The sequence below is a fragment of the Solanum stenotomum genome, chromosome 8 (genome assembly GCF_019186545.1).
Source record: "Solanum stenotomum isolate F172 chromosome 8, ASM1918654v1, whole genome shotgun sequence".
In the NCBI taxonomy this organism is placed as follows: domain Eukaryota; kingdom Viridiplantae; phylum Streptophyta; class Magnoliopsida; order Solanales; family Solanaceae; genus Solanum; species Solanum stenotomum.
This window is the reverse complement of record NC_064289.1, coordinates 4,894,820-4,914,371: the sequence shown is the minus strand read 5'-3', so window position 1 is coordinate 4,914,371 and position 19,552 is coordinate 4,894,820. Positions and strand designations below refer to the sequence as shown.

The 19,552-nt window shown below is 36.4% G+C and overlaps 2 protein-coding genes across 2 annotated transcripts in view; one reads left to right on the top strand and one right to left on the bottom strand.

Moving 5' to 3' along the window:
- Positions 1 to 19,552, bottom strand: part of LOC125872947 (structural maintenance of chromosomes protein 3) — a 138,320-nt gene that overhangs the window by 60,108 nt on the left and 58,660 nt on the right. The window lies entirely within an intron of this gene.
- LOC125872962 (ubiquitin C-terminal hydrolase 13-like) lies at positions 57 to 19,321 on the top strand. The gene is made up of 32 exons (XM_049553783.1): positions 57 to 218; positions 381 to 444; positions 1,337 to 1,475; positions 1,573 to 1,730; positions 4,342 to 4,616; positions 4,697 to 4,900; positions 4,985 to 5,093; positions 5,188 to 5,303; positions 5,518 to 5,616; positions 6,810 to 6,919; positions 7,842 to 7,916; positions 9,513 to 9,591; positions 9,688 to 9,825; positions 9,916 to 9,996; positions 10,085 to 10,204; positions 11,653 to 11,775; positions 12,241 to 12,318; positions 12,411 to 12,499; positions 12,586 to 12,694; positions 14,279 to 14,347; positions 14,431 to 14,541; positions 15,177 to 15,232; positions 15,363 to 15,540; positions 15,618 to 15,719; positions 15,816 to 15,887; positions 16,365 to 16,430; positions 16,684 to 16,749; positions 17,256 to 17,342; positions 17,527 to 17,643; positions 17,764 to 17,838; positions 17,984 to 18,073; positions 18,766 to 19,321. Exons 1-32 carry the CDS (start codon positions 198 to 200, stop codon positions 18,805 to 18,807), a joined length of 3,318 nt encoding a protein of 1,105 aa, XP_049409740.1. The 5' UTR covers positions 57 to 197; the 3' UTR covers positions 18,808 to 19,321.

Below are 19,552 nucleotides of genomic sequence, written 5' to 3'. Positions count from 1 at the left end.
GGACTCGGTATTTAAAGGGACTAAACTACCCTCATTCATTCGAGAAACTTCTTTTATTTCATTCATTCAGCTCTGGTGATTTTTCCATTTTCCCGCTTACTTTCACTTCTCGTTTTTCAAGCTGATTCCTCAATTTTCACTTCGATTTTCTTCCGAAACAAGTTGAATTCACTGGAATTTCTTCATCGATCAACATTATGGCTTCAACATCTAAGAATGTAAGTCTACGTATCGTCTTCGTGTTCTTCATTAATGAACACAGTATACATTGATTGGCTTACAATCGTTGCTACTCTTTTTGGATTTTAGGGTTTTGTATAGTGATGAATTTCGGCTTAGTTTTTGAGATTTCTTTGCTCTTTGTGTTTATGTTTGAGTAGCCAGGAGATATGGAGATGATGCCATTGCTGCCTCCACGTGGTGAAGGATATCAGCGCAGCGATGGTACTTAAGAATTAACGTTTTCTGGGTTATTTGTTCCTTTTTTTTTTGTGTCAACTTAGGGCAAATGAATAAGAAGTAATGTGTTTGTGTTTTACTATTTCAAAGAATGGGGACTATACAATAAGTTGAACATTTCCCATGTTTATACAGTTGATGTATTGTTCAAAGGTTCTTGAATGTCTGTGCGGAAGAATAAGAAGCAATGTGATTGTATTTTACTATTTCAAAGAATGGGGACTATAGAATAAGTAGAACATTTTCCATGTTTATACAGTTGATAGGTTGTTCAGAAGGGATACACATTCATGCTACACTGACACTCTTGACTGCATGCAAGGAAGAAAAAGAAGCAACGTGTTTGTGTTTTCTATTTCAAGAGTGGGGATTACAGGATTAGTAGAACATTTCCCATGTTTATACAGTTGATAGGTTGTTCAAAGGGGATACACATTTTGAATGCCTGTGAGGAGGAAAAAAGAAGCAGCGTGTTTGTGTTTATACTATTTCAAGAATGGGGACTATAGGATCGATAGAACATTTCCCATGTTTATACAGTTGATAGGTTGTTCAAAGGGGATACTCATTCATGCTACATTGGCACTCTTGAATGTCTGGTTACACAAAAGTAGAAAGTAGTTAAAGAATTAAAGGATAAGAAATAAAACAAACAAACATATCGTGACTCATTTTGTATACTTGTGTCTGATATGTTATTTGGTTAAAAAATAAGCTTGAGGTATAGGAATCCATGTTATGCAAGTTGACTGATAATTTTCAAATTAAACCAAATCTTAGTTGATTGTACATTGGCTTATTCGATATGTACGTCTATGTTCTGTACGACTGGATTTTGAGCTTTTGATCTGACGGTTTCTCCATGTTGACTTGTTAGCACCAGTAGTAACAGGAAATGATGGGGATAATCAGCTACCAGAGGATCCCCAAACATTCACTTGGAAGGTAGTGAACTTCTCTAGGTTGAATGTAAAGAAGCTCTACTCTGACGATTTTATTGCTGGAGGCTATAAATGGTATTGTAATATTCTTTCGTATCCTTTCGTATTCTTTGTACACAGTAAAGCTATTACCTTAGGTCCCATGATGTGTTTTTTCCCTACTATTTGACAGGCGGATTTTAATTTTCCCCAAGGGCAAGAATGCTGAATACTTGTCTATGTATCTGGCTGCTGCTGATTCTGCTGCTTTACCTAGTGGGTGGATTATATATGCCGACTTCAGTTTGTCAGTAGTTAATCAAACTCAGAATGATTACTCAATCAGAAAAGGTAATTGCTACATAATTTAATTCCTCTTCTCCAGTTGATAGACCAAAATTCTCTGTTGAAATTCTTAAGACCAGATTTGGGGTTTATTTTCTGTTGTGCCTGCGCTGCTGGTTGTTTTCTCTGTTAATAACCTGACTGTTGGATAGCTATATTTAGTCATAGAGAACAGAAATCATGTGCTTTTTATGTGAGTGTATTTCAAGATGTAATGTGGACACTTTGCCCTTTCCCTGCTCGCCCTTTTTTTCTCATACCCATTCCTTTTTGTGTTTCACTGACTTCCTTTCCCTCCCATCCTCCTATCCTTTTTCCCATTATCACTTTCCCTCCTTGACTCTTGTTCTATACCAATTAGCAACTCTAAAACTCTATCTTTCTTCCCCTTGAAATAAACATACAAGTGTTCCCTGAAATTTAGTAGTCTATTTCCCACCAATTTAGTGATCTATTTCCTTTAACTATAGCTAATGGCTGATCATTTTCCTGAACCTTAATATTTGAATGCAATCAACACCCTACCTTCCTGTGGGAACCCTCCTTTATCCTGTTCCATCCAACAGAGGAGATCTGCTTCCAAATATCAGCAGTCTTAAGGAGGTTGTCCCAACTAAATGTAAGTTGCGAACGTACTCGATGAGCTCCAAGTAGCCCTCTCCTTCTTGTTACAATCAACTGCCTCCCCTCCCCCTTGTTCTGATTTTGTGCCTCATTGAGGCACCAACAGTGGCTCAACTCCTTTGACCATGATTACTTCCCTATCAATTGACAACAACAAAAATAGGGATTTTCTCCTTGCTCTCCAACTTAGATAGAGAAATAGCCTTAAGGTTTTTGGCACATTCTTAAGGTAGGCAATCCCTCTTCCCTCCTTTACCCTTGTGGTTTGGGAAGCTGATTCAACCTATTCCTCCCTGTTGCTTTCATTGTCTAATGACACTCCTGTCTTTTTATCTTATTTTTCAACTTCTCCCCAAATGGAAAATGAATGCGATCGTCATCCTTGTTTAAAACCTTTATTGGCCTTTTCACCATACTCTTTGACGATGAGAACCTACCTTTTTTCCTCCCACATGAAAGGCTCGTGAACATCCAAACTGTGTACTCCGTCTTCCATCATCAACCACCATATAATCGACGCTCTACCTTCTTTGTTCACTAGGGTACTAGCATTCAACATGTCATGCGTGCTATAACCGTATTTACAATTACAGGATCTCCACAATACTATCCAGCTGCAATCTGGTGGTGCGTTTGGAATGAAATGTATTATTTTGGTTAGGTTTTGGTGTAACTTGGCAAGATGTACATCTATCTTTTGTAATAGTACTGTTTGCATATTCTTGATGCCGTTAATGAAAATGCTTACTTCATCAAAAACTCGGAGATGTACATACTTTCCCCCCTAGTTCCATGATTGACTTCATCAGCACATAGATATGTTTTAATGGTGTACTTTTGGTTATAAATTATCCAACAACTTCTTCTTGGTTTTATTATATATGAAGTTACTCTTACCGATTAAAAAAAATCTCTTAATAAAAGTAAGAAGATTGATCAAAGAACCTGCAAACCTGAGTTGCCAACTTGAATGAAAACGTGAGCTCCTAACTCCTTGACATTCCTGTAATTTTGCTTGTGGATGCTTGCTTCTCTTCTGGAACTCTATTTCTGCTGTTTTCTGAATGGTCAATAATCCTTTTATTATTGTACCTAAAAAATAAAAAGACAATTAGTCACTCAGTTACGCCTTAGTATGAAGTTAGATGTGGTCGGTTATGCACATTCTGCTCTACTGGATTATATACAACCCGTGAACATTAACAACCTATCAATCAAGGTAAAAAAAAAAAAGAAAATAAAAAGCAGTCAGCGACCAGGGGGTTAGAATAAGTAGGCTGATCCAGGTTGAGTTGCCAAGCAGTTGCTTGTTCAACTTTTGCAGGTGTTTCATTTGGGCCCTTGTTTTATCCTTGACTGGTGTGCAGTGCACACACCCCATTTTTGAGATTTGCTGAGTTTGTCTGTCTTTTGGTTTTCATTTTTTTCATGCTTTGATATATTAGAAGAAAGCTTTCTAATGTTGGAATCCTTTTCTAAGGCTGGATTGTTGCTTGGGATTGAGGATGTCTAGTTCCCACTAGTGCCTCATTGTATTTTTCTTATACATCTTCTCTTTGGGAGGAGGTTGGAAGTTGGGTTGTGGGAACTGGTTTCATCTTGTGTGAAGTGCTCATCAGGATCGTGTATTTTGTTAAAAATAGATCATATGATAAAAGCACGGTAACTAGGAGTTCTGGTGGAGGATTTGTGGCTTAGGTCGCAGGTTCAAGCCCCACACCATGCAAAGCGAAGCCCGGTATTTAAGTGGAGAAGGGTAGAGGGGCGGGCCCATTATCCACCGAGTTTAGAAGGCTGTGATTGGTCCAAAGGGCGGGTCACAGACGGATTTCTCGGTTATCAAAAAAAAAAAAAAACTAGGAGTTCTGGCAATTTCCAATGGGTAACGGGAATACTTCAGGCTGTTTTAGCTCCCATAAAAGTTCGAACATAGAATAATTGCATTTGTTCTTTTGTAGGTCTCTATAAAAGTTTTTTTTCTTGTGCTTTGCAGAGACACAACACAGATTCTGTTCTACGGCAAGTGAATGGGGTTTCGAACTCTTTATGTCACTTGCTGAGCTATACGATCGTGATAAGGGTTATCTTGTTGGTGATGTGTGCACCATTGAAGCTGAGGTTGCTGTGCTATCAGATTCTGAGTATATGTCGTACGACTCAATAAACTCAAAAAAAGTCACTAATTTTGTTGGACTCAAGAATCAAGGAGCTACATGTTATTTGAACTCTCTGCTCCAGACTTTCTACCATATTCCTTACTTCAGGAAGGTTAGCTACTATGCTCCATTCTTTTATGTGGTCAATTAAAGGACTCATTGTGATGCATTAAGAGTTCACTGGGTTCACAGGCTGTATACCACATGCCTACAACTGAGAATGATATGCCCCTGGCCTTGCAAAATTTATTCTACAAGCTCCAATTCAGTGACGACAGTGTAGCAACAAGGGAGTTGACAAAGTCATTTGGGTGGGACTCTTCTGACGTTTTCAAGCAGCATGATGTGGAAGAACTCAATAGACTTCTATGTGAAAAGCTTGAGGGAAAGATGAAGGTAAAATAAGGCTTCTAAACACATATGAAGTTATTCTTCTGTGCTTTGGTAACTGATTGATAGCTGCTCTTCTGCCGGTGTTAGGGAACCATTGTGGAGGGTACCATACAACAGTTATTTGAAGGGCACAATATGAGCTACATTGAGTGTATCAGTGTGGACTACAAATCTACGCACAAGGAGACATTTAATGGTATCTTCAGTTGATCAAACAAGTTCCTGCTGTTTTCTTTCTTAGCCATTTTATCATTGTATCTTATGATGCTTTGTACATTTGTGTGTGGCAGATATTCAGCTTCTTGTCAAAGGTTGTTCTGATGTTTATGCTTCTTTTGATAAATATGTTGAAGTTGATTATCTTGATGGTGATAACAAATATAAGTCAGAGGTATATGGTTTGCAGGTAAGGTTAGCACATGAGTTATTGAGTTTTGTATTTTGCTATGATCTTTGAGCAACTTGATGAAAAATTTCAGCGAAGTTAAGCTTCAATTTTCTGTTGCCTACCTTGTCTCTCATTTCTTTTCAGCTTCTCTGTTTGGTTACACTGTTGAGGATTTTGGTCACTCTTTTGCAAAATCAACCTTATCTAATACCGAGGATTATGGTTGTTTCAGGATGCAAAGAAGGGTGCGTTGTTTATTGATTTCCCCCCCGTCCTGCAGCTTCATTTAAAGCGCTTTGAATATGATAATATGCGAGGCAATGATTCAAAGGTTAGTACTCTTTTAGTCTAGCAAGTGCCAGCTATTGTTCCATGATTTAAAACTTTAGACTGTGAAGTGTTCCCACACCGGGATTTCACTGAGTTTGTTGTTGTAGACTGTCAAGTGTTCTTCTGCTGTTGGATGTCTGTTGCTTTTCCTCTATATACTAGTCTAGTGTACTTGTGTTGCACGTGTTTGACGCATAAAAAAAATAGTACTTTTAAGTATTATTGGTAGATTTATGTCTCACTGAAAATAAGCAAATAAGAACAATACTAAAAATTAAAGAACTCTAATTTTTGAATGATGATAAATGTAAGCATGAAATAAATGCGAGGAACACTTTTTATGTATACATGACATATAAATATATACATGACAAGAATTAGGAAGAAATCTGACAAGACTTTTGCCTCTTCCATCAACATTGTCCAAGAAAACATTGAGCCAAAATTACCTAACAACGGGGTTGGAAAAAAATCATTGAAGTGAGTTTTTAACTTTTTATTGAACACAAACACAAGAAAATCAAATAAGCTATACCAGTCTAAAAAAAAAAGAAAATCAAATAAGATTCACTAATCAAAATAATAATTCACTGAAAATGAGCAAATAAGAACAGTACTAGAAATTAAAGAACTTCAAGTTTTGAATGATGATAGAATAAATTAGTGAGAATGAACGGTGTGCAGGTTGCAGGCAGCAGTATAAACCTGACCCAGTTGAGGGAGAGAACCAAAGATGCAGGCTGCCTTCGAGCAAACTTTTTCTTATTTTATATATAGAAGTGCCCAACTATCTTTTATTTTAAATAGTTTTGTTTTTGAAATTCTAAAAAGTTAATTCTCCTTCCCATAAGGAAAAAGAAAACCTACCAACATTAATTTTCCTTCCCATATATTTTTGGAGACATTTTCTAATTTTTCTTCCTATATATTTTAGGCTATGATAATTTTCCTAATACTCTTGTCATATATTTTCCTCTTACCATATATTTTAAGACTCTTTAATTTTTCACAGTTCAAAAGTCTTGAGTCAATATTGTAAAGACAATTAAATAATAATTTGATAAAAATAGTAAATGACATTTCTAATGACCTTCATGCTTTTAAAGTAATATAGATTACTTGTGTAAAAAAGTCATCTTGATTTTGTTTGGTATGGTTTGATTGATTCAATTATTTATTGGTGATGCAATGTAGATAAATGACCGATATGAGTTCCCTTTGCAACTTGATCTGGACAGAGAGAATGGTAAATACTTGTCTTCCGAGGCTGATAGAACTGTCAGAAACCTTTACACACTTCACAGGTATCATATGCTTTGAAGTTTTAATTATGATTTATTGATTTTTTTCAAAATCAACTTTCCATTTTTGTGTTAAACTATAATTGCATTTTCCCCCTCTAAATGACCCACCAACATCAATAAAATTATTTACCTTACAATAGGAAAAGGGGTCAATTGTTTTAATGAAATGGGCCAGATATTTAGCCAACCCTGAAAAATAAGTAATAGCTCAGGTAGTAAATGAATGGGAACAATGGAAACAAGAAAATTTGCCTGGTGGCAGTTCAATTCATAATGAGCTTTCACATATCAGCATTTTTCTAAATAACAAATTTAACAAACTTGCTGAGTGAAACAGAACCTGCCTTGATGATTTAGAAACTGATCCTTGCATAGTTTTAAGCGCATAATGTAGTGATTCTTCCGCTTCAGCCCACTGCAATCTGAGGATGGAGGAAGAAGAAAACAGAAAGCTAGTACATAAATCCCTTGCAAATCATGCATAGGTCATATGATGATGAAGAAGAATGTGAGCTAAAAGGATCTTGAAATGTAACAAGAATCACAATTAGTGGCAATGATGAAGACACTATATCTTCCCTCATAGGATAGATTTTAGAAACTCAAATTTCCATTGAAAGTTTGATTCACTGGAAGTCATAAGCATGTGAGCATAGAGACTGGTACATTTCGAATCGTGATGCTACAACAATTGGATACACTATTTGTGATGAATAGGTGGTTCTTGGATGAGTGTATGCTTGACCAAGTATATCATAATAGACTTCTGTGTGCAGGAAGCCTACCTAAGATAGTCAACTGGAATAATGTTATTTTATGTACTTAAGGTTGTGGAATTCACATCAAAGACTTTTGCTCGGCTGTTCATTTTTTTTTGGACAATGTAGCTCATCTGTTCATTTTTCAACCTCCTTCTTGGCAGTGTATTAGTCCATGGGGGTAGTGTGACAGGTGGACACTATTATGCTTTCATACGGCCAACTCTTTCAAACCAGTGGTAAACATTTTACGCACAAGTTTGTCTCTTCATACGTGAATTATCATTGTTTTTTTTTGAAATCTTGAAGTATTACCCAACTGAATTCTTCCTCTTCTGATTCGTAATAACTATAGTCTTTTTGATTATAAATTGCTTTTGCCTGCTTTGGAGTTGGAGTTAGAGCATTTATTGACATTATACAAAACTATGTTATTGGAAGTCTCTTTTCAAAAAGCCATCCATCGTACTTCTTCAGGTTGTTCCATTGTTTTCATCATACAGAACAACTGTTATTGGTCTCATACCATGATACTGTTTTCTGTTTATTTTTTGTGTATTGCATGAATTTTCTCCTTGCCTCCAGTGTCTTGTGAACTTGGGAAATCAAAATGCTTCTTCCCGAAGCATCCTAAGCTTTAGCCTGTAGGATGAGTTGTCCTAACATGTTGGGCATCCCTATGGCTGAAAGTGATTGACAGTTTTTCCTGTTTATCATAATGTTGAGAGACCAACTAGTTTATTTTCAAAAAGAGAAGTAACTACATATTCCATGGGGCTTAGGCTTTCCAGATCTGAACATGTAAAACATCCTTACCCACTTCCTAAAAGGCTATAACATTCTTCACTGTATACAGTAGGAAGTGTTTCACCCTCAGTCAGACAAACGTCCATCCTATAATTGGATCTGTTAAAACTAGGACGGTACATTTTGTAAGGAGTCTATTTGGTGTCTGTATTACAGATCAAATGAAGTCGTTTGTATTTAGTTAGAATGGAATACTTCAACGTCTGTTTCTTTGTAAATATGTTGGTTGCCTTTTGTGTTCACAACGCCTGTGTATCTCCATCTGTCTATCTGTTTTCATCTCTGTGGTTGTATTTACCACTGACAATATCTATGTTCTTATCTTTTACTGTAATCACCTTGCTGCTGCTCTTTCACATATCTAGAGAACTAGCTTTATGAATGTCTCAAGAAGGACATAGTTATAATATTAATTTTTCCACTTTCCACACAAGATGGCTTAACTTCTCCATTTTTTTAAATAGGTAATAACAACTTATCTTTTCTATTTTGCATGATTAATATGCTGAAATATTAGGATGAAACATTTGTCTGATCTTAATGGCAGTATGAAATGGATTATTTTATAGCTCTTTTGGCCTTATTACTGTTCAAATAAACTTCTCCTTCTATTAGTCTATATTACCTTTAAATGAATTCAGAGAGTTATTTCCAGTTTCGGTACATTGAAATGCCCCCTTATTATGTGTTTTTCCTGTGTATATGATGTGATCGTTGAGGCTTATTGCTTACAGAGGTTAGAGTCATAATCAGAAGTTGCTAGTTGGTTAAGCTACTTCAACTTCCACGTGGGTCCTCGTTTAATCTTTTAGTATACAATCGGACAATGAGTATTTCGTTGCATCATATTTGGTTGTCTTAGACTTCAATTAACTGACCATGTTTCATATTCCATTGCATCATATTTGGCCATCTTATACTTCAGTTACCTAGCAATTTTGCATTTGTCTGCTTTATTAGTTTGTGCTTTGGTTCGTTCTGCAAGTCTATGATTCTGCTTCCTAGGCAAGTAACGTGAATGTTTCCAGGTATAAATTTGATGATGAAAGAGTGACTAAAGTAGATGCAAAAAGGGCATTAGAAGAGCAATATGGTGGTCAAGGGAAGGTAATCTGTGACTTGGTTTTACTCATTGGTCTTGATCTTTCCTAGGATATCAGATTTGTTGAGTTCATTTTGATGTCCCTTCTGGATTGATAGCAGTTGCCACAGACAAATCCTGAATACAGCTTTCAAATTTCTCAGAACTCAAATGCTTACTTACTGGTCTATATACGAGAAAGTGATAAAGAGAAAATAATGTGTACTGTTGATCAGAAGGACATAGGTGAACACCTGAGGGTAAGATACAGCACCAGCAGCATGAGCTGTCTCTTTATCATTGCACCTATTTCACATGTTGATCTGACTATACTTATGGACATCTTCAAGGCAAGGTTTAAAAGAGATCAAGAGGATGAAGAGCAGAAAAAGAAGGAAGAATCAGAGGCAAACCTTTACACAATTATAAAGGTCTTTTATTAATATACCACCATTCACAATGATTAGGACAAACTCCTGTTGCCCGAGTAACCTTTTAATTATTACATGACATGACTAGGTTGCTCGCGATGAAGATATGCAACGGCAGATTGGAAAGGATATATATTTTGATCTAGTGGATCATGAGAAAGTTAAGAGTTTCCGCATTCAAAGAGAGACACTTTTTAGTGCTTTCAAGGTAACCAGCTATCTTTTAATCTCAAAATGCTTTTAGACTGAGGATTTATTTGCATGTCTACATGCTGTAAGCTCTAGCAAAATGCACTGAGATAAGTTCAGTAACACTAAATGAGATACAGTTTATTACTGCTAAAATTGGTAGTATATCCTATGAAGTAGATGAAGATGCTCAGATGTATACTTCTTTAGATTAATGTGTCTGCATTGACGTGGTAAAACTTTTTGACCTTGGGCATAAGATTCTTAGATGCATCAGTATAATCCAGCTAATAATTTGATGTTCATTCACTCCTGCCATATGCACCCCCTTCCTTGCTGTACAATGCCGTTGCTCAACCAGACAATCTGGTAATATTGTTTCTTTTGTTGAAAACCAGCATACTAACAAGACTAGAGTCTATTCTCAAGTAGTAGATATCACCTATTTGAATCTTTTCCTTTCCATTGTGCCTTAATTTTAGCTAAGCCTGCATTGATTCCATGAAATTGTGTAGTCTACCTCGTCCCTTTTTAACACCTTCACTCACTATAGTTTTACACGTGCATTTGTAGGTTGATGCAAGATATAACCAAACCATCTCAAACAACCTTTTCCATTTTTTTCTCAATGCATGCTACTTGCACCTTCTGACAAATATGATATTTTTAGTCTTATCTAATCTTGTATTACCGCACATCTGCATCGCTGCAACACTTATCTTGTGCATTTGTTGGACTTCAGTGGCCCAACAGTCACTACCATATAACATTGCTGGTTTTGTAACTGTTCTGTATAACCTACCTTTCACTTTAGTATGCATCCTTCTCTCACAACACCCAGGGTGCCACTTTCCATTTCGAATCCTCCAGTTTTAATACCTAGGTTTACCCTTGCTGAACAAATATTACATGTGTATAGATACTTCGCATAGATTCTTTAGGACTAAAAAGCTGCGAAAAAGTTTCATATACCCATTTCTGATTCATTCCTGAATTCGACACTTAAATACATAACAAATATAGAGAATTTCTAGTAATTTTTTTACTTTTATTTCATTTTATTTGATAATATGTTTAGTCTGAGATAAGTTTGGATGGAGAAATATAGTTAGTTAGGATTCATATAGCCCACCCCATTTGGGGTTGAGGTTTTGTTGTTGTTGAATATTATAAGTCCATGTTACTTGAGCCATATTATTTGTTGTATATTATAAGTTCATGTTACTTGAGCCATATTATTTGTTGTATATTATAAGTCCACGTTACTTGATCCATATTATTTGCAGTATATTATAAGTCCATGTTACTTGAGCCATATTATTTGTTGTATATTATAAGTCCGTGTTACTTAAGCCATATTGGGGACTTGTTTCGTGATAATTGTAACATTAATCTTTTCAGATGCATTAGCTGCAATGTCCTGACATACTTTTTTATTAAGTTGACTAATTATATAGCTTTATGCAGGAGGATATCAAAAAAGAGTTTCGTGTACCAGTGCAATTTCAACGTTATTGGCTCTGGGCCAAGCGTCAGAATCACACGTATCGTCCTGATCGGCCATTGACCCGTCTTGAAGAAGCTCAAACTGTAAATATTTCTATTCATAGAATTTATTTTGACAGTTGGATTTAGTGGTAGTGGTGCTATAGTATAAAGAGGATGTACCCCAGTACTTGAAGCTCCCGCATGAAGGGGTTTTCAGAAAACTAGATGTATATCCCCATCCCACAACTGTAGGGTCAATAATTTAAGGTAACCCATATCCTCTAGGTAACACCTACCTATCCGTTGCCCCAAGAGTATTCAACGGTAGTCTATAATTATTTATAGCATGCGAAGATGCTAGAGCTTGTAAGGATGAGATGTACACATTACGGGTGACTCCAAATTAGTAAGGATGAGATGTACACGTTACGGGTGACTCCAAATTAGAGGATGAGAACTGATACACTAACTTACTACTAAACCCCACTAACTAACAGTTTTAAAAGCTTATGCCATGAAAATCATTTGCTTGTTCGGTTATTTTGACAAGTTTTTACCTGAATGTAGGTTGGACAACTGAGGAAAGTGTCCAATAAGTTTCACAATGCAGAGCTAAAATTGTTTCTGGAAGTAGAGTTGGGACCGGTAAATATTCATTACCAGTGTGCTGTGGTGGTGCTTATTTTAAGATCTTTTCTTTATGACCAGAATTCATATAATTTATGCATAATGTCTAGGAACTAATGCTCCTCTCTCCACCGGAAAAGGCCAAAGATGATATTCTGCTTTTTTTCAAGCTTTATGATCCTGAGAAAGAAGATATGCGGTATCAGAAATTATCTTCTTCATTTTTTGCATTTACATGACAGTTGTTTTGGCTATCTATGATGTCTTTCTCTTTCACGTACACAGGTATGTTGGAAGGCTCTTTGCGAAGGGAATCAGTAATCCCATGGAAATCTTGAGCAAACTAAATGCAATGGCTGGCTATGCCCCAGATCAAGAGATTGAGCTTTATGAGGTCTGTTCCTAGAACATCTTAGATATACTGTACACTCCTTGATCACTCTGTACCAATTGCGAAGCAAGAAGCTTTGTTGAGGTGTGTTAGGGTGCAAATCACTGACTATTCCAGAACTTGCAGTTGACAAGATCTAAAGTGCTCTGCTTTTGTAGCTTGTTTCCATTTGGCCTCCTTATGTTGGCTGTATGTTAAAAATGTTTGGCTCCATTGCCGTTACTCCTTGGGTCCAGTTCATGTGCATAATACTATGAAAAAATGTTATGCTGTCTGCTGATCAAATAACTTTTATTTTAGCTTTTGTTTTTGTTTTTCTTGATATTGTAATAAGTGTTTTGATCTAGAGGAAGAACTCCCAAAGTGGTATGCAGAAAGTAGAAATGACACCAAAATATGAGTTCTGCAAATGACACCCAGTTATTATACTAACTCTAAGACATCATAGAGACTAGTCCTCGTTTGTATAAAAGTATATTCTACCCCTTCAGAAAGATTCCCGCGATGGTGCTTTTCTTGTCTTGATTACTTTTATGCTCCTCTCTCTTTCTCTCTTGTATTGGTGAATATGTGACGAAATTAGACATGCCATTATTTTCAAGAGTTATGCAAATTTAAATTTAGGGATTCTAGACCGTTGGGACTATAAATAAACCTCCACAGTTCTTGAGAAAATGAAGAATTCCTGTGAAGCTAGAAGCATTTAGAAATTCATTGTGATCTCAAATTTGAAGTTATTGTACCAAGTCGAAATTGATTATGTTAAGATCCATTAAACTTACAAGTATCGTTCTATCCAAAATACAAAAAATAAAAACAAGAAGGATGATCTTGCTATATTGCTGTGTTAGAGTTTGGTTCTTAAGTTGTATATTTTCTCACATTGGAGAATATGATAATTATTGTGTTTAACACCAGTGAGAAGGTGTTAGTTTGTACTGAACATCCATTATTCAATAGAATCTATTTGTCTCCTCTTCTTTTCTCATATGGTATTTGAACCTCTGTGATTGCAGTTGAGATTTAAGCAGCTTCTTCCAGGTTTCTTGCCCCGTCCAAAGTTTTTTGGCTTCTTCTCATTTCTCTTTTCGGTGACTGTTCTTATGGTACCATGCCTCCTTTTAAAGACAGTTCTAACCTCAAAATATCTTCTTTTTTTGGGTGATATTTCCTGGCAAGTTTCGCCGGCAATTCCCATTATGAAAGGTTATATATACAAAGTACTACAGTGTCTTTGACAGTAATTTATGTGTTAAAATATTGATAGTTAAATTATATAGGATCTGAAGATCCTGATGAGGTCCTAGTCAAAACAGCAACAGCGGCCCTTTATGATTTTGGATATCTTATTTATTTCTAGTTTTACCTTGTGCAGCTGATTTCTTCCCATAATTATGCAACCTTCAAGTACAGATTGCAAATCTAGAAGCCATGAATAGATTTTTTTTTTTGCCTCTTTTACTAGTTCATTGATATATTTAAGTGGCAGTTTTGCATTGTCATTCTGTAATATCGCATGGAAATATCTAAAGAATTAGGATTATAACAATTGTAGTAAAAAACCCACAATCGTTTTTCTGTGTCCAGGAAATAAAGTTCGAACCAAGTGTCATGTGTGAAAACATTGACAAGAACTCCACTTTTCGATCAAATGAGGTATGCCCTGACCACACCATTATGGGTATAGTCATGCCAATGTACACTTCTTATGAATGATCCTTTGTCCTTTTTCTGTGCAGCTTGAGGATGGTGATATAGTATGCTTCCAAAAATCTCTAACGGCTGAAAGTCGACAACAATTTCGTTATCCTGATGTTCCTTCATTCCTGGAGTACGTTCACAATCGCCAGGTATTTTATGTCTAAATATATTCAGTAACAATTATGGTCAGCGAGGATTCATATACCTCAATCCCAACTTGCTTCTCAAATTACTTGATGATACCATTGTGGATTGCTTCTCAAATTACTTGCATGTACTGAAGACTTATACTGGGGGGGAAACTAGCTGAAATCTAATTCCTGATTTTTGTTGCACTACATACTGGGTTGTTGATAAGTTCCTTGGATTACTTGCATACAGTTAATGGGGGGAGGGGGGGTGTTGCTGACTCCCTCCATACATTGGCATTGAGATTTTTATCTGAACACAATATTCAACTCATAGTAGCTGAAGATCTTTAAAATTCTGATAAGATGACAATTGTTCTAGCTTTGTATTGACTCATTGTCTGAAATATTAGAACCAAAGCCTTAACATTTGGGCCTTCTAGCTTTGATTTTAGTTACCAAATCTGGAAAAGAATGTGAAGAAAAAGAAATGAGAACACCTAGTGTGATACTTAGTGATTTTAATTTCCAAGCAATAAACAGTAAGGCAAGATCTGCTTAAATCAACTTGTTTTCCAACAGTGTTTTGAAGTATGTACGTGACTTTGTTGTTCTTTTGGCAGTCATCAGATTTCTTATACTACTATGTTTTTCAGGTCGTTCATTTCCGATCTTTAGATAAACCCAAGGAGCAGGGTTTCTGTTTAGAGCTGTATGTTCAAAAACCTCAGATATGCTGATAATATCATTTTACTTCTCTTTTTCCCTTCTATTGTTTTGTTTCTCCCATTGACCAAATTTGAGCATTCGTACTATTTCAAACGTTTTCTTGTAAATGCTAGGTCTAGAATCAATACATATGATGAAGTTGTGGGAAGAATTGCTCAACAACTCGAGTTGGATGATCCCTCCAAAATTAGGCTCACATCCCATGACTGCTTGTCTCAGCAACCTAAACCTCAACCAATAAAATACCGAGGTTTAGACTACCTTGTAAATATGCTGGTCCACTACAATAAGGTGAGTGCTAAAATTCATTGGATAATGCTAAGCATGAGTTCCTGAAAGTCTTATTATCTCTAATTAATCTTGCACAGATTTCTGATATATTGTACTATGAAGTATTGGACATTCCTTTGCCAGAATTTCAAGGTTTGAAACCCTTTAAAGTAGCTTTTCGTCACGCTACCAAAGATGAAGTGAGTATGCAAAACGGATTCTTATTGTTTTCTTCCTTCTTTCTTTTTCATTTTTATAAGATATTAATTTTCAATTCTTGCTTCTTTACTATTTAGGTGGTCATTCACATGATCAGTCTACCAAAACAAAGTACTGTGGATGATGTAATGAAAAATCTAAAGACAAAGGTAATATACTGGCCTGGTAGCATTTTTGGTTAACCTAAGTTGAACAAATTTTCTTCTAATTACTGAACTGCCCGACCCTTTCGCTACATTTATTTGGTTTTGTAGCAGATATTTAATGCCATTGGTTCAAAGTTGAGAAGGGAAATATGTTTAGCTGGTTGATTTGTTTTTCTTTTGAATAATTTTCCTCTCTCCTGATGCTAAATACAATTTGTAGGGAAGTAAAGCCATTTAACTTCTTCATTCTTATGAATATTCGAAGGGTGTAAAAGGGCTATGTGGAGGGTCACAAGCCCTCCATTTAAACTTCTTTTCTTCCTAATGAAACAATGGGCAGACTTGCCTCTCCTCTTTACGCGCCCTCCTCATTTCCTTCCTCTTTCTTCCCCAGCTGAACTTAGCATAAGATTTCTTCTTTGCTGACGCTTCTCTAGCATTAGTTTTACTTAATTGCTACTCTGATGTGTCGTGAAACAGGTTGAGTTGTCGCATCCAGATGCAGAGTTAAGATTACTAAAGGTATTCTGCCATAAGATTTACGAGGTATTACTTTCTATTCTTATTGATTATTGCCTCAAAGTTAACCTTCTAATCTTTGTTCCTTGATTTACTGGTTCTGGCAAATTCCACGTGATAGTAACACAGTATCCTAATAGGAGCTGTTAAAGTTTGCTTCATCTGCACATTTAGCTTACAGGTTCCTGAAATGGTGGTTTTTCTATTCATTTCCTTCTGGAGAGAACTGTCTTTCTTTGCATTATCTTTCCTCTTGTTCCTTATGATTGCTTTTGTGCAGATACTGCCAACTACAGAGAAGATAGAAAACATAAATGACCGGTACTGGATGCTACGGGCCGAAGAGGTTCTCCTTCTCTTTCTCCCTTTCACTGAACCCATTCTTCTCTTTTGAGGGGGCGCGGGGGGGGGNGGGGGGGGGGGGGGGGGGGGGGTCCAAATGATAGAATCAAGGAAAGTAGTTAAGATGCTTATATACAACTAGAAGACAGAGTTTAGTTCTTTTTTACGGTGAAGATTAAGAATCTCATGGATAAACCTGCATCCTCCAAAAAGTAAAAAAGAACGAAAATAGGAATATGACGGAAAACAAGAAAAAATGGAATCATAACAGAATCTTTGTTTTGATGTTTCTGATATAAGTTTCCACTGACATGAAAATTGCCCCGTCTTTCCATTGAACCCTATGATAGTCATGGAACTGTTACATCAGAATTCATGACATGGAGGTTTTTCAGAAGTAACAAGGAAGAATTTCCCAAACCTGACATTCAGCATTAGATATGACTGTGTGACATTTGAAGTTGTTTTGTAGTGCAGCAGTTCATCAATGTGGATCCTTCTTTCTTGCAGATACCTGAAGAAGAGAAAAATATTGGCCCACATGATCGTTTGGTTCATGTATACCACTTTAATAAGGAGGCAGCACAAAACCAAATGGTAAGATTCTTCTGCACTCGTGCCCCCCACTATCTGATAGGTTTTCCCTTCACCCTAGGGGAGGGAGGAGGAAAGAAAGGGAGAGTTCAAGTTAGGAGAGAGAAAAATTAGGAGACAACTTTTCTGCAGTCACTTGAAATTCAGAAATGTGTCTTATGTATCACTATATTCTTGTCTCTAACAGAAAATTAAAAATTTTGGGGAACCTTTTCTCTTGATTATCCGCGAGAAGGAGACATTAGCTGAACTTAAGCTGCGTATACAGAAGAAATTGCAGGTCCCAGATGAAGATTTTGCTAAGGTAATGTGCAACTTGACGTTTTATTCCCATGAATGAGGGTTTCAATGGGTAGTTACAAGAATTCCTTTCTCATTTAGATCCTATTTTAGGTAGTTACTTCTTTTGTTTACAATTTTCCAGTGGAAATTTGCAATCGTCACGTTTGATTGGCCTGAGTACCTTGAGGACTTGGACATCTTGTTGAGTCGTTTCCAGGTATTAAAATGACTCCTCAAATCTGAAAAAGAAAAATGCAAAAAGGAGTGGTGCTAAATTCATGATCTAGTCTCATGTCCTCATCACACATCATCTTTGTGTGATTAAGTGTTAGATTGTTTTACATCTTCTTGTTCCTCTGCAGCAAAGGGGGAATGTCTCTCGTGCTCGGGAGCAGTATCTTGGATTGGAGCATTCTGACGGTGCTTTTAAAAGAACGCATGCAACACATCAGGTAATTTGTGTATCCGGTTCTGACATGTGGGCATTACAATTCAGTGCTTGATCTCTAAGATTGATACCAAGAAGAGTCTCGGACTAATGACATAGGTTGACTTGATTAGGCTATTGTATCTACTAAAATTTCTTTTCTACTCGTTGTAGCGGTTTATTTACTATTTGGCAGGAAAGGAACGTATACTTTTCTTTGAGGGATGTCTGAGCCCAATTCCGATAAGCCCCAGTTCCACTGAACTTGAAATTCTTAAGTTGCGAGGGACCTTACTGCTAGTGGTGGCTACTTAATTGAGTGGAACATTTATTTATTTTTGTGAAAGCTGATATTGCGCTGACTTTCGTTTAAGATGAGCAAAATGATATTAAGTTTAGTCGATTTACAACAGAGCACCCAGCTTAAAAAATGTTCACCTGGAGAGTGGAACCAAGTTAGTTTATTGTATCCCTGGGACGAGTTAAAATGATCAAGATTGCCAGTGTGGACTTCGTGTATATGTAAAGAAGTTCTTCTCGAGGATTACCATTTAGTTTGATTGAAAAGAATATTACAGGTCCACTGACTAATGATTCTTTTTTTTTTTTTTGGCTACTGAGAGGGTTTCCCACTTAAGCTAGTTTCAACTGCAAGTAGTGTAGTGTTCATTGTCAACGAGAATTTTAACTTATAAATAATTTCCTTTGATGTTGCAGAATCGCCACTGGCGTGAGAAGCCTTTGAGAATATGCGACTAGTAACACAGCAGAAATGAAGATTAAATTCCACTAATAATCATTGCACTTGTCGCCAAGGCCCAAGCATATAAAGTCAGTAGCAGCAGCGCCACTCGTTTGCTAAATCATGTTGAGTCTGTACAGGTCTGATTCTTGTTCCGGGAGCATCTGTTTCTGAGATGGATGTGAAGTGTGGTTCAGATGCAGCATCCCCATATCCTACTGATTAATCTCGTCTGTGAACTATTACTAACTCCTCTGTTCACTGCTAGTGTAAATGTGCAAAATATTGAACAAGCGAATGTAATACATCATATATAGTGTTTTACTTCGTTTATGGCCTTCTTTAATCTCCTTGGTTTGCATCTGGGACAAGAGTGAGTACAAGCTAAGGCTATCTGCAACTTTGTTCTTTTTTTTAGGTAGAGATTTGGAGACATTGCCTTCAGCATTGTAACGAGTAAGAAAGTTTCGAAAATTCTGTTGGGAGAGTGTGAATGTTGTTTATTTCATGCAATATGAGACTGCAACTGCAATAGTAATGACATTGATGGGATTAATGCATTTTAATTTGGGAAAATTACATGAGTTGGCATAGTTAAAGAGGGTATAGTTTAATTTAATTACTTAAGAGTGGTTACAATTTTGATTTTTTTGCCATTAATTATGAGATCCACGTTTCATTGTATACCCAACCAAGAAAATCTTTATCTGCCTTATATATGATTTTATATAAACTAAATTTCATCTCTCCTCTTCACATTCT

Coding starts and splice junctions, on each gene's coding strand:
- LOC125872962 (XM_049553783.1), top strand. CDS start 198: ATGGCTTCAACATCTAAGAAT. Junction 10,205..11,652: donor CACTTTTTAGTGCTTTCAAG/GTAACCAGCTAT, acceptor AGCTTTATGCAG/GAGGATATCAAAAAAGAGTT. Junction 17,343..17,526: donor AGGCAGCACAAAACCAAATG/GTAAGATTCTTC, acceptor TGTCTCTAACAG/AAAATTAAAAATTTTGGGGA.